At 51.0% G+C, this 14,963-nt stretch overlaps 1 protein-coding gene across 17 annotated transcripts in view; it reads left to right on the top strand.

Moving 5' to 3' along the window:
• The window catches only part of GREB1 (growth regulating estrogen receptor binding 1), a 160,035-nt gene that overhangs the window by 98,809 nt on the left and 46,263 nt on the right, over positions 1-14,963 (top strand). For all 17 annotated transcript variants that reach the window (XM_050753886.1, XM_050753884.1, XM_050753885.1 and 14 more), the window contains exons 8-13: positions 2,854-2,967; positions 3,457-3,600; positions 6,454-6,639; positions 10,460-10,810; positions 12,919-13,047; positions 13,776-13,904. In XM_050753886.1, the coding sequence (XP_050609843.1) occupies positions 2,854-2,967; positions 3,457-3,600; positions 6,454-6,639; positions 10,460-10,810; positions 12,919-13,047; positions 13,776-13,904 (1,053 nt within the window). The remainder of the gene's footprint in view (positions 1-2,853; positions 2,968-3,456; positions 3,601-6,453; positions 6,640-10,459; positions 10,811-12,918; positions 13,048-13,775; positions 13,905-14,963) is intronic.

Here is a 14,963-nt window from a genome sequence, read left to right as displayed (position 1 = left end):
CACCTGGGGATGAGGATACTGGGGATGCCACGCTGCTACAGCCTCCCTTCTGGGCTGTCTGTGGACCCCCCAACCTCCACCCTGAACAGCAGGGAGATGAGGGCCTCCCTCAGCCCGGGACCCTGTGAAGGTGGCCCTGGGAAGCCTTCTGTGTGGGACTGACTGCATTTTCCTTGCCATGCTCCATGGAGGGGTGTGGGAGATGGAGCTCCTCCAAATTGCCTAGGGGAGCACTCAAGCCTTTCCAGAATCTGGCCCCAGCCCACCTGCTGAACCTCATTCCCTGCTATTTTGGCTGCCCTGGGCAGTTGAGCTCCCCCACCCCCATGACCCCATCCTCCTGTCTGCATGCTCTGTGCCTGCATCCCGGCTCCGGGCTGCTCTCTCCACTCACCTATTACATCACCTTTGTGAGCTTAGTTCAGGGGGCACCTGCTCCATGCAGGAGGCCTCCCTGTGAGTGCACGGGGCTCCCAGCCGTCCCAGGCTTAGTCCCACAGCCACATGTGGCCATCGGGGCCTCGGCACTGTGCAGTTCCCAAGGGCAGCACCATGGTAACGTGCATCTTGGAGCCCCTGGTACCAGCTGCTGGGGAGCCCAGCCAGAGGGCATGACGCTGGCTGAGTTGAGTTGTGTTGAGCACAGCTGAAGTGTTGGAGTTCCTGGGCCTTCTCCTCTGCTCTGGGGAGAGAGCTCAAAATCAATTTTTAAGAAACTGCGTCTAATACCACAAGGAGTTGACTGAAGCCTTGAGTCCTGGCACTCACTGGTTCCCAACGGAGAAGTGCTGCCCCCTGGGGGGCGGGGGTAGGAAATGTTCTGGTAAAGGATGGATTTGTTGTCCCAGGCACAGGGTCTTACTGGCATTTGATGCTGGGACAGAGCGGGCAGCATGCGGAATGTCCTGCACCAAGCAGTCTACATAATGAATCATCTCCCAAAAATGCCAAATAATACCTCCCCAAGAGACATTTTGAGAAATAATTGATCCACATTGGTACCATGGGAGCAGCTCCTGGTGACATCATTTGGAAAGAGCTCATGGGCTTAGGGTCTACTTAGAGCTATTTATAGGGTTATCTTCCAAAAGTGAGAACACATCTGCGTCTCTTCCATCCTTACTGAGATCCACTTCCAAGCCCTGTCCCCTTTGGTCGTTCAGTAGAGCTTTTAGAGCAGCTGGCTGCTTAGCCTCTGTGGGGGGTCTCCCATTGCAACTGGGGACAGATGTTTGCAGAGTCAAAGGCCTCATTCCTGCAAACAGGGAGGAGAAAACAGCAGCTGCGTCAGTGGTTGTTGGGAGGGCCAAAGGAGCCACGGGTTTGAAAGTTCTTTGTAAACAAAGTACTTTATGCTTTTAACTTTTTATTTACTTTTAGTCAGTCTAATGAGGTGATAATATTTTTTTGATTACCCTTGAGAGACTCTAAAGCAATGATTCTCACTTAAGTGTGCTTAAGAATTACCAGGCTGGCCGGGTGTGGTGGCTCACAGCTATAATCCCAGCACTTTGGGAGGCTGAGCGGGCAGATCACCTGAGGTCAGGAGTTCGAGACCAGCCTGACCAACATGGTGAACCACTGTCTCTACTAAAAATACAAAAATTGGCCGGGTGTGGTGGTGCGCGCCTGTAATCCCAGCTACTTGGGAGGCTGAGGCAGGAGAATCGCTTGAACTCAGGAAGCAGAGGTTGCAGTGAGCCAAGATTGCACTACTGTACTCCAGCCTGGGCAACAAGAGTAAGACTCCGTCTCAAAAAAAAAAAAAAAAAAAAAAAAAGTCACCAGGCTGGCTTACAAAGGATCTTGTTTTCTTACCGTCATTTCCAGAGATGTGATTCCGGAGGTCAAGGCGGGGCCCAGGGACACAGGTTTAGTAGGCACAGGTTTAAAAGGCCCATGTGGGTTCTGTGCAGTGCCTCGGGTGACACCTGGAGAACCATTGCTCTGATTGGTGTTTCTCCACCGGGCTGTGCATTATAATCAAGAAGAAGCGCTGAGATATTGGGATGCCTGAGTCCTGCTCCCATGCTGGGCTTCTGGTTTAACTGGGATAGGATTGCATCCAGACAGAGTTTTAAAAGTTTTCCGTTTGAGTTTAATGTACAGTTGAGGTTGAGACGTGAATCTCTACATGTAGGGGAAATTTTGTGTCTGGTTAGTCAAGAAACTATGGAAACCAGTTCTTGATATTTTGAAACATTCACGAAGTTAGCTTGAGTCATGAGCATGCTGTTGTCTAGAGTGGGCAGGGATGACTCATTGCAGTGGGTGTCAGCCTCTGTACTTGATTTTGTTGAGTCTGAAATTAGCTTTCCCGGCTGGGGCAGGGAGGGGAGCACAGGCGGATCAGTACTGCCCCCAAGCGGTGGAGCTGTGGTGGTGGATCAGATGCTGCTGCCCCCATCTGCAGAAACATATTTCTCTCTTCCAGCCCTTCAGATTGGAATATGTCCATAACAATAATGATGGTGGTGAAGATGATGATGACGTGGGTAATTCTGGCTACCTTATTGGGCCCAGGCTCCCTCACAAAGCACTCTACATACATTCTCTTTAGTCCTGATCAAACCACCTTTCAGAGTAAGGTTTAGTGTCCCATTTTAAAGATGAAGGAGCTCGGGCTCAGAGAGAGATCAGTTAGACACACACACAACTTTGGAATGAAACATTTACAAAAACTGACATTTCCTTATGCCTAGATATTTCACTAGCTCCTTAAAACCCGTGTGAAACTGTGATTAGAAAAACAAAAAACAAAACAAAACAGATCATTGTGCTCCACACCAAGGGAAAGTTTTATTGGAACCCTTTCCTGATGATAGCCTAATCCACACTCTGAATATTGTCTAGGTATCTTGTCAAACTCCGGGCCCCCCAAAAAACGCCACAAAGGATGGTCTCCAGAATCTCCATCAGCTCCAGACGGTGGCTACCCCCAAGGTGGTGGGAACAGAGCTAAGTATGGTAAGTGATGGCAGCCTTGCCCAGAATTCCAGACTTGGGTACTGGTGGTAGTGCTGCTGCCAGTTGTGTGTGTATGTGTGCGTGTGTGCGCGTGCATGTGTGTGAATGTGCGTGTGTACTGCTGAGGGAGTTCTAAGGAGGCAGAGTTTGGTGTAACAAAAGATTTCTTTCTCACATGTTAGAATTGCTTTGCAAGGTCTAGGATCCCTGTATGATAGTGAGTTCTCTGATCCTTGGGAAATTTTAAAAGGGGCTGTTTATGACTTGGCAGGGATATCAAAGAGGAGACCGAACCATTGGGGCAAGGATGGACGGAAGGAATTTAAAGGTGCCCTTGACCTTAGGAATCTGTGACTCTAAGACTTTGGTGCTCCTGTAATCAGGGACATTGATCAGGAGGTAGCAGCATTGCTGCTTGGCCTGATGTCAGGTGTGTGAGAAGTGGATGCCTTGTCTGATGTTTTTACTAATGTTCTTCGGTGTTCCTAGAGAGCGCAGGCGTGTCCTGCGTGCCCCAGGTTGGCTTGGTGGGACCAGCTTCAGTCACCTTCCCAGTGGTGGCCTCTGGAGAACCAGTGTCTGTTCCTGACAACTTGCTGAAAATATGCAAGGCCAAGCCAGTGATATTTAAAGGCAAGTACAGCAGTGCACCAAGTCGTGGGAATGGAAGAACCTGAAGGAAGGCACGAGAAACAGGCAAAAGCGAGACCTCATCGCGGTCTGACTCCAAGGGTATCCTCCCGAGACAAACCTAAAGTGCTTTCCAGAGCAAGGAAAGAACAAGGCAGAGCCAGTCACTAGTTCAGCCCCTGATCAGATGCCGAGAATGATGGAGCTTGTCACAGCTCTCCACAGTGGGTCTGGGTGAAGTGATTCCCTGCCATGAAGGGAATTGCCTGTTCCTCGTTCTTTCCTTCATCTGCTCAGCTTCATTGAGCGCCCGCCATGATCCCAGGCCCGGTGCTGAGTGCTGAGGATTAGGAAAAACAAATGACTCCCTGGCTGCAGGAGCCCTGCTCTGATGGGTTGTTGCCTGTTGTCACCCACGCCACTAGGATTTTCTGACTATGGAATCTACTTTGGTTGGGCAAAGATAGCCATGGTCACCACTGTAGAAGCATCAAACAAAATTAGATCTGATCCGTTCTGTGCAGTGGGCTAACGTATGCTACGTGGGGGTAGACTTTTGGCTCAACTGAAGAAATCCCTTTGACGAAGCTGGAGATGTTGCAATGGGAAACCGTGGGGGGATTCAGCAGAGCTTGGCTGGTGATCGCAGGCACCAGAATGGCTGGCACATGGCAACACACACACACACACACACACACGTAGGCACGGCACACACACACCACACACACACACTGTGCACGCAGGCCCCTCTTAAATACGTTATTATTGCATTTGGTATCATGCTTGTAGATAGAGGAGGGAGGATTGTAGGAAAGTGGGAGAAGCACGCTGATAATTAAGAAATAAGAAAGAGCATATCTTTTTCCTAAAAAACAAAAACTGGACAGGGTATTCAGGAAGTAGCATGCAACTCTGAGTTTCGACCTTAGCATGACATAGGACCAATGACCGAGGCAGTTCCACTGGGCCCCACTGTCTACCTCAAATGAAGGCCAACATTCTTTCAGTCATGTTGCATGCATTTTTTTATGTGGCCATGATGTGTCTGTGGTAGGTCTCAAGAACACAGTGCTCAGGAAACAGAGCTAGGACAGGGTGCAAGGCTTGGAGGTGTAGGCAGGGCTTCACCTGCCTCTACTTTGAGCCAGGAGCCTCAGAAAAGAAAGCCCAGCCAGTCTACGTCTCACACGAACAATCTCAGAATAGAGACTGTCCTCTTGGTTCTCGGGTGTGCTCTGTTCCCTCCACTGCCTCTGTTTCCGCTGCAGCCCTCACTGTGAAGCCCTTGTCTCTGACTCCTGTCCCCACAGCCACATGTCCAAGCCCTCCTGAGGCCTTGGACTCAGCCCTGTGCCTTCTCTATGGAGTTGTCTTAGATTCCCTTTCCTCTGCCCCCCTTGTCACTTCTCTGTCCCTCTTTTATGACAAATGTCACATGCTTGCTTTTATAGTGACTCTTTACCTTGCCTCTTGCCAACTGCAATGTTTGTACGTGGTGCTACCCAAATGGTAGCCCCCGGTCCAGCAGAACCTGCATCGCCCCGGAGCTTATGAGAGGCGTGAATTCACGGACCCATCCTGGAATCAGAATCAGGCCCCAGTTCTGCATCAGAAGCTCTGGGTGGGCCAGCAGGTGTTTGGCAAGCCCTTGAGAAGCAATGTCTTTGAGAACACAACCTGTGCCCCAGGCACCAGCTTTACTCTCTAAGCCTGGCAGGACGTCTGCATATAGCACACAGCCAAAGTCAGAAAATATATTTTTGGTGACTAAATGGAGTACCCGGAGTGCAAGATACCCCCCCCCCCACACAAAACCATATATACACACACACACACACACACACACACATCCTCTGGGAGCTCAGCAGCCCCGAGAGGATTTGATAGCTTCACCTGATTTTACAAATGCAGAGACTGAGGCTTAGGGCAGTTCAGCTTCTTGCTTGACGTCATGTAGCTAAATAATAGTGGAAAGAGATTTGAACCTGGCCCGGGCGATTCCACCTCTGAGGGCTCTCTTCAGAATGAATCTTCTAATGGGCTGGGCATGGTGGCTCACGCCTGTAATCCCAGAACTTTGAGAGGCCAAGGCGGGTGGATCACTTTAGGTCAGAAGTTCAAGACCAGCCTGGGCAGCATGGTGAAACCTTGTCTCCACTGAAAATACAAAAATTGGCCAGGTGTGGTGATGCACACCTATAATCCCAGCTACTCGGCAGGTCGAGGTGGGAGGATCGCTTGAACTCAGGAGGTGGAGGTTGCAGTGAGCTGAGATCGCGCCACTGCACTTCAGCCAGGGGACAGAGCAAGAGACTGTCTCAAAAAAAAAAAAAAAAAAAAAAAAAAAATATGACTCAGTCTTCTGGTCTCTGTGGTGATGTATTATCCCAACTTACCTTGCCGGACAGCCCTGGGAGGGAGGATGCAGGGCGCAATCCTCCCTGCTTGCAGTCAGGGAGGCAAGGCCTGGCAGGCAGCACCCAGTGAAGCTCTGGAAGGTGCTTTGCCCACAAGGTGTCCCGTCGGTGGTGCTGGAGGAGCGACAGGTGGTGGCTGCTTGGCTCTGGGCAAGTCCCTCCCTTCAGCTCCCTCACTTGTAAAAAATAAGAGGATTGGACGAAATGAACCAGTAAGTGGCACAGCCCCATTGGTTAGAAAAGGTGACTCCTCTCATCGTAGGCTCCAGAAGGGTGAGCAGGTGCACCCAATGAGCAAGGCTTCCCAGGACAGGGCACTCGAGGGACCTGGCGCAGTTCACTTGTCCCCTTCAACTCCCTCACCCCCAGAGAACCCACATGTGTGGGGCCATAAGCTGTGCACAAGACCGGGTGCCAAGTCGCTGCTGTTCCTCTGCAGGCCACGGGAACTTCCCTTACCTGTGTGGGAACTTGAATGACGTCGTGGTCAGCCCCCTCCTGTACACGTGCTACCAGAATTCCCAGTCTGTCTCGCGGGCACACGAGCAGTATGGCGCCTCTGCCATCCAGCCCATCTCTGAGGAGACGCAGCTCCTGCTGACTGTGTACTACCTGGTCCAGCTGGGTGAGTCACCTCCACCTATTGGCCAGGTGGCAGGGAGGGGCCACAGCCCAAGCACAGACCTGGCCTCGGCCCTTGTGGGGGCTGACTTGGGGCTGCTGGAATTGAAATATGTGGGGAGAGCTTATGGCTCCACTGGGAGGACGTCGTGAGGTCACTGCGGGCGTACCCACACTGAGGGGCCGAAAGTAGGTTGAAGTTAATGGAGACATTTCCAAAAGTATTTATCTGCCATTCCAGGCACAGGGATACAGCAGGGAATTGAGTAAAGACCCTGCCCTTGAGGCGATTCTAGTCTAGTGGGAGACAGAAGCAGTAAACCCGTGGAAAACAGGCAGGTAAAGGTGGGCGCATGCATTAGTGTGTGTCTGTGTGGGGCCAGTTTAGGGGCATGAAGAAAGGCCTCTGTGAGTAGAGACCTCGACCCTGAGAAGGAGTCAGCCTTGTGTTGATCTGAGGAATGAGGGCAGGTGGGGCCCTGAGGAGAGAGGGAGGCCAGGTGAGACTGTGAGGTGGGGAGCAGTGAGCGTCCCAGGTTGCCGGAGAGGCCAGTGTAGCTGCAGCAGAGAGAGGGTGTGAGGGAGAGGTGTGGTCGCAGGGGGCAGGCTCCGGTCAAGAGTGTGATGCTATGGTAGACACATGGAGAAGCCACCGGAGTATTTTTAGGCAGGGGATGGAGGTGATCTGATTTTCACTTTAAAAACGCCACCTTGGTTGCTGTGTGGAGTCAGATGGTGCAGATGCAGTGGCGGAAATGGAGAAAGAGTCAGTTGTTGCCTATTAAAGGCACAGAGTGGCTTGGGCCACTGAGGGCAGCAGCAGTGAGCTGGAGGGGCTATTCTGAAGGTAAGTCCGGCTGGAAATCCCTTTGAAGGGGGTGGGAGCAGGTGGGGCCTGGGTTTCAGCCTGAGCAGCCAGGTGAATGGTAGCAATGAACTTGAGTTCTGTCTTGGCATGAGTTTGTACAGGATGCCCACGAGACAGCCAATCACCTGTGTTCATTTGCATGGGCAGGCCTTGAGCCCCAGGAGAGGTTGAAGCTCTAGGTATACATTTAAGACACATTGGCTTACAGATGATGTATATTAAAGCCGTGAGACCAGCTGCGAGTGGCTACGGGGAGAGGAAAGAGCCAAGGTTTGAGCCTGGGGACCTCCAATCTTCAGAGATCCAGAAGAGGTGACTGAGATAGAACGGGTGGGAAGGAAGGAAAGGACAGTGGAGGATCTGGGAAACCCAGCATTGCCCTCTTTCTCATAGTCCCCACCAGTCCGTCAGTAAGCACGGCTTCATCCTGAATCCAGCCTCGCTCACCCTCCCTGTGGCTGTCCCCTCACCGGGGCACTATTCTTGCCCTGTTCCCCACATCCCTGAGAACTGGGAATCCAATTGCATCTCTTCCCTGCTCAGAGCCCTGCCGCGGCTTCCCATCAGTCGCTCACTCCACCCCTTCCCCGGGGCCCGACCTGCTTCCTGGTCCCACCTGCTTGCTCTGTCCCAGCCCGCTGTACCCCTCAGCAATCTTGGTCCCACCAAGGCATCCCACACTTGCTGTTCCTTCCCTGTGACATGCTCTTGCCAAAGACATTTGTGTGGCTTGCTCCCTCATGTCCTTCAGGTTTCAGGTCACCCATCATCTCCTCAGGAAGGCCTTCTTGTTACTGTGTGTAAGACAGATCCCGCCCTCCAGGCCCCTATCCTATGCCCTTTATCTTTAGGGTACCAGGAATTAGGGTCTGTGATTGTTCCCTTTAAGTGTGTCTCCCCCAGTTAGGGTGTAAGCTCCATGAGGCCAGGCAGGGTCAGTGAGTCCTTTTCCTGATGCCCCACAGCATCCGCGGCTCAAGTCGACAGTCTGCCAACCTATATTGAGGGAATAGGCGAATGTTGGTAAGAAGCAGTGAAAAAAAACATTCCCAAGGAGAGGGGCTGATCAACTGTGCCAGCATGGCTGGGAGTTGAGCAGAGGGAAGACTGGACTCTGACCATTGGGTTTGGCCATGGGAAGTGATTGGCAACCTTGATGATGATGTACGCAAAGATTGGGGATAAGTCACATTGGAGTGGATTAGAGAGATTGGAGGTGAGGAGACAGTATGGCATGTGTAGACAGCTCTGGGTAGGGTTTAGTTCTGGAAGAAGATGTGGACTCAAAGGAAAGTTTTTAAAGAGAGAGAGATAACAGCTAATCTAATTAAATTCTAATTTAATGAGCTAATTGAAGTAGTGAATTCTGATTAAATGTATCCAATCAAAGATGGAGATATAAGCCAATTTAATCATTCTGGCACGGCCCACAGAGCAGGTGGCATGAACCGCGTGTGATGCTTCAGAAAACCGTATGAGATAGCTCAGGGCCGCATAGCTGGTGCTGGGTAGAGCTGGACTGGAACCACCTTCTAAATGGAAGCCTGGTGCGCTTTCCTCCAGCTCATCAAGTGTGAAATCTGGACGTATAAACCAGGCAATTCATAAAAGAAAAAATACCAGAAAGAAACAGATATTGAAAAGTATTCAATCTCACTCATCATCAAAGACATGTGAATCACAAATCAAGTCATCTTTTTCTGAATTCATAACCCAAATGATGGCACCCAGTGGTGCTTAGGTGCAGTAAAACCAGTACTTGTCAAATGCACCGTTTGCGCGGTAAACGCATGCATTCAGGCCGTTTGGAAGCCAGCTGATGATATGTATTAGCTGGTTCTGTAAATCCACCTTTGAGACGTTAGGCAAAGGAAGTAATGTTCTATACGTCAAGATGTGCATTGCAGAGGTATTTATAAAGGTGAATATTTGGAATAAGAGAATCCATAATAGAGACCTTGCTGAGTAAACTTACGGTGGTGCTTACATATGATGGGACATTATGGACGCACTAACAGTGCTCTTTACGATGGCTGAAAATGGCACTGAAACTGATGATAGGGTCACGGTTATGGAAAGAATGCAAGACCCAAAGTTTATACGGACAATCATTACAGCTATTTGTAGGGACAATTTTAATATTAATTCCAGCAACACATGTTTTTATTCCCTGTCCTGGAGTAGGAGAAAGCCTATATTCCCAGGCTAAATGTTCTACACATTTACTACTGTATATGCACATAGGGACAGTGTAACCTGTCTATACCACTGTAGTTCCAGTCCTAACTTTCTGAATTCTTTTTAAAGACCTTCTCTAACAAGCTATGGGAATTTGGCTTCCTCCTGTTTTTTTTTTTTTTTTTTTTTTTTTTTTTTTTTTTTTTTTTTTTTTGCAATGGCAGTGTTTTGGGTGATAATTTTGGGTTGATACTTATTCTTTTTACTGGGTTTTGTTGGCTTTTTGAAAAATTGTCTTTCCTTATAGTTGGTGAGTGGCTTGGTAGCAAAGTAAGATTTTTGCTTTTGAAAAGAGGACAGAAAAATTGAACTGCAGCTTGAGAACATATTCCTTTATCCTACTTTGTCATTGAAAATTAAGGAATCACTTTTAACTGTTTTACGTGTGTGTGGCCGAAGAGTGAGCAAGGACTATGTTTCTGGATTGTCAAAGAGAATGCTTAATCTTAAAAATAAAAATAAATGTACAAATAATCTTATAATTAAAAAAAAAACTTTCATATGGAAAAAAAAAGATTAAAAATACACATAAATACCGTGGCTCTGTTAGGGCAGTGGTGAGATTGTGGCGGATTTTATGCCCTCCCCTCGTGCTCCAGCCGTCTGTGATACGATTTCACAGCAATATCTTAAATGGGTACTTCCACATCACTGCACCTGCGCGTCCCCGGATGTCGCTGGCATTTGTGGCAGGCCCTCCGCCCGCGTTGTGTTGCAGCCGCGGACCAGGTGCCCTTGATGGAGGACCTGGAGCAGATCTTCCTGCGCTCTTGGCGCGAGTCGCACCTGACCGAGATCCGGCAGTACCAGCAGGCGCCGCCGCAGCCCTTCCCACCCGCGCCCAGCGCCGCGGCACCCGTGACCTCCGCGCAGCTGCCCTGGCTGGCCAGCCTGGCCGCCAGCTCCTGCAACGACAGCGTGCACGTCATCGAGTGTGCCTACTCCCTGGCCGAGGGCCTCTCCGAGATGTTCCGGCTGCTGGTCGAGGGCAAGCTCGCCAAGACCAACTACGTGGTCATCATCTGCGCCTGCCGCAGCGCGGCCATCGACTCCTGCATCGCCGTCACTGGTGAGCGCTGGGCCCCCTGAACTGCGTTCCTGGTCCCCTCCTTTGGTGGTTCTCTCCCTTTCTGTCTAGGGTGGCCCGGGTTTGCAGAAGCAGTTAGCACCTGTGGTTCGTGCTCAGTAGCTGGCTTCAGAAGGCAGCCTTGACTAATGACTTAGTTACAATCTCATCCCTGCTCTGAGTGGCTGGTGAGGTTAGCCCTGGGGTTAGCTTGGGAGTGTGGAAGGACCCTGTTGAAAACCTGGCTCCACCACGTGGGTGGTCACTCACACCAGGAGCTCTGTGTTTCTTCACCCATCTATTGGAGACAAAAAACAATGACCTTGTTGTGTTGTCTGTGTTCAGGAGCCAATTAATTTAATTTTTTGAGACAAGGTCTCACTCTGCTGCCCAGGCTGCAGTGCAGTGGCCTGATCTTGGCTCATTGCAATCTCTGTCTCTTGGGTTCAAGAGATTCTCTCACCTCAGCCTTCCAAGTAGCTGGGACCACGCCCAGCTAATTTGTATTTTTTGGTAGAGATAGGGTTTCACCATATTGCCCAGGCTGGACTCGAACTCCTGAGCTCGAGTGATCCACCTGCCTAGGCCTCCCAAAGTGCTGGGATTACAGGTGTGAGCCACTGTGCCCGGCCAATTGATGTAATTTTAAAAACACACATTGAGGCCCCACATGTACAGCCACTGTTCTAGGGGCTGGGGGCCCACAGGGAGCAGAGCAGTATCTGCCTGCCCAGAGTGTTCTTTTGGGTGGGGGAGGCAGACACCAAACACGTGAGCTTTCGTGGCCTGCTTAAATCTTCACAAGTGTGCATTTTCGGCCGGAATTTTTTGTACTTTGTAAAGTTTACTTTAAGAGTGCAGAATGTAATGCACTTTTTTTTTTGAGACAGGGTCTTGCTCTGTCACCTGGGCTGAAGTGCAGTGGCGAGATCTTGGCTTATTGCAGTATCAAGCTCCTGGGCTCAAGTGATTCTGTCACGTCCGCCTCCATCTGGGGTAGCTGGGACCACTGCAGGTGTGCGCCACCACACCCGGCTCAGTTTTGTACTTTTGTAAACACGGGGTTTTGCCATGTTGCCCAGGCTGGTCTCAAACTCTTGGGCTCAAGCAATCCATCCACCTCAGCCTCCCAAAGTGCTGGGATTACAGGCGTGAGCCACTGTGCCTGGCGTTTAATGTACTTTTTAAGTATAGTGTCTGAGTTGTCTTTTAACATTTTTTTCTTTCTTTCTTTTTTTTCTTTTTTTGAGACGGAGTCTTGCTCTGTTGCCCAGGCTGGAGTGCAGTGACACGATCTCAGCTCACTGCAACCTCTGTCTCCCTAGTTCAAGTAATTCTTTTGCCTCAGCCTCCTGAGTAGCTGGGACTACAGACGTGCACCACCATGCCCAGCTAATTTTTGTATTTTTGGTAGAGATGGGCCGGCTAATTTTTGTATTGTTGGTAGAGATGGGTTTTCGCCATGTTGGCCAGGCTGGTCTCAAACTCCTGACCTCAGGTGATCCACCCACCTCGGCCTCCCGCACTGCTGAGATTACAGGCGTGAGCTACTGCACCCGACCAGCGTTCTTTAATCTTTTTTTTTTGAGACGGAGTCTCGCTCTGCTGCCCGGGCTGGAGTACAGTGGCCGGATCTCAGCTCATTGCAAGTTCCGCCTCCCAGGTTTACGCCATTCTCCTGCCTCAGCCTCCCGAGTAGCTGGGACTACAGGCGCCCGCCACCTCACCCAGCTATTTTTTTGTATTTTTTAGTAGAGACGGGGTTTCACTGTGTTAGCCAGGATGGTCTCGATCTCCTGACCTCGTGATCCGCCCGTCTTGGCTGCGTTCTTTAATCTTAAACCCATTCTGTGTGTGTGTGTGTTTTTAAAAATAAATTATTTACCTTGCTGTGAGTAGGACATTCAGTAGTAGACCCTGAGCCTCTGCCATGTGCCAGGCACCGTTATCTTGCGTCGCCTGACAGCAGGCTTGGGAGATAGATCCTGCTGTTAGCCACAGGTTCCTGATGGGAAATGTCAGTCTAGAAGGGTTAAGGGACTAGTCCAGGGCCACACAGCCAGTAAGCAGGGAAGATACGATTGGTACAGTGAAAGTTGTTTGCTTTCCAGGAAAATACCAAGCCCGGATTCTTTCCGAGAGCCTTCTCACCCCAGCAGAGTACCAGAAGGAAGTCAATTACGAGCTGGTTACGGGGAAGGTGGACTCGCTGGGGGCCTTCTTTAGCACCCTCTGTCCAGGTAGGCTTGTCATGAGACAGGTGCATATGCGTACGTTCATAGGACAGAAATCAGTGCCGGGGGAGGTCATCTCTGCCCCACCCTGCCGGTGACTGGCAGGGCTGACCTCCACTGCAGAGTGCCCCTCATTCTGTGCACTTGCATTTCCGTCCCTTTCTTTTCTTGAGTGACAGCTGCGGGTTCTGGCTGGCCATCTCTTCCTGCTTGGGCTGTAGAGTTCTCCTGAGGGGTGGAGGGCACCTTGTGGGTTCTGTCTTTGTGCGGTACACAAGGCCCTTGCACCTGTTTCTCTCCACCTTTCCAGCGTTGGTGGCCTCTCTTCCCTGTCTTCCTTCTTGCCAGAGAGTTCTGTGTCCCGGTGTGCTCTGGGCTGTGAGCGTCCTTCTCCCTTGTTTGCCTAGCTACCCACCCCTCAAGACTCATCTCATGTACCCCTAGAAAGCTTCCCAGGCCGTTCGTTTTCCAGATGGGCTTGGGACCTTCCCCTTTGTCCTTTACCATGTTGTTCTTCCTTCTGCCCTAGCACTGGCTGTGTCTGTGTGGGGGGAGCTCACTCTGGCAGTGTGTCTTCATCCTGACTAGGCTAAGACCCCTTGACAGGATGGGCCACGTCCTCTTTACCTTCACGACTCCAGGCCTCAGGACAGTACCTGACACTAACTGCCCTGTAGATGTTTGCTGAATTTCACTGACGTGGAAAACCCATTTGTTTATTCTGTCTTGGGCAGAGGGTGACATTGACATTTTGCTGGACAAATTTCACCAGGAAAATCAAGGCCATATTTCTTCCTCACTCACTGCCTCTTCTGTCACTAAAGCAGCATCCCTGGATGTCAGTGGGACACCGGTGTGCACAAGTGAGTGGTGAAAAGGAATCTCCCAGGGTGGAGGAGGTACCAAGTAGTGATGAGGGACAGGGGCAGTGAGCGCAGGTGTGCACAGTGAGAGGGGGCGAGGGTGCAGGTGTGTACAGTGAGAGGAGGTGGGAGCGCAGGTGTGCACAGTGAGGGAGTGGGCACACAGGTGTGTATGGTGGGGACGGGGGCACAGGTGTGTACAGTGAGACGGGGTGGGGGCACAGGTGTGCACAGTGAGGGGGCAGGGGCACAGGTGTGTACAGTGAGAGGGGGTGGGGGCACAGGTATACACTGTGAGAGTGGGCAAGGGCACAGGTGTGCACAGTGAGGGGGCGAGGGCACAGGTGTGCACAGTGACACAGAGCAGTGGGCATAGCTGTGTGCAGTGAGAGGCGCCAGTGGGCACAGGTGTGCACCGTGAGAGAGGACAGTGGGCACAAGTGTGCTAAGTGGGTGCTGAGGGGACAGAGGGCTCATGTGTGTCCGGTGGACGATGAGAGGGCGCTGGCGAGGGCCTGGATCTGGCCTGGGGGGCAGAATCCAAGGGCTCAGATTGGAGGTAGCAATGTCAGGGGCACATCCACGAGACAGGACATCTTTTTAGAGTCACAGTAGACCTGCTGCCTCATTTAAAATTCAGTCTTTAATTATGACAATCTCATTTAATCTTGAATTGCACATCCATCACTGTTTCTGAGATGGCAGATTTCTCGATGCTCATTTCCTGCCTCCGAGTCTGTTGCTGATGTTTTCTATTCATACGGAGTTCCTAAATGACCATCGTTAGTTTTCTTTTCTGGAGAGCTTGCAGTCCTCTTCCAAAGTCCAGTCTCAGTGTCACCTCCCCTGGGATGGGCTCCTTGTCCCCTCTAAGCAGAAGAGGCCACTGCCTCCGCTGTGCTCCCCAAGTGCTTGGTTCTTGCTTTCATTATTAAGTGAAGGATGGTGCATAAAATGATCGCTACCCCCACACCCGCCACTGCTTAGCTGAGAGCAGGGACTTGATAAACGAGAGTTATTCCCCTTTCCCTCATCGCTTTGTGCATGGGGCTGTCTCCC

The sequence above is a fragment of the Macaca thibetana genome, chromosome 13 (genome assembly GCF_024542745.1).
Source record: "Macaca thibetana thibetana isolate TM-01 chromosome 13, ASM2454274v1, whole genome shotgun sequence".
In the NCBI taxonomy this organism is placed as follows: Eukaryota; Metazoa; Chordata; class Mammalia; order Primates; family Cercopithecidae; genus Macaca; species Macaca thibetana.
Note: the sequence above shows the minus strand (reverse complement) of the source record. Positions and strands in the feature narration are given on the sequence as shown.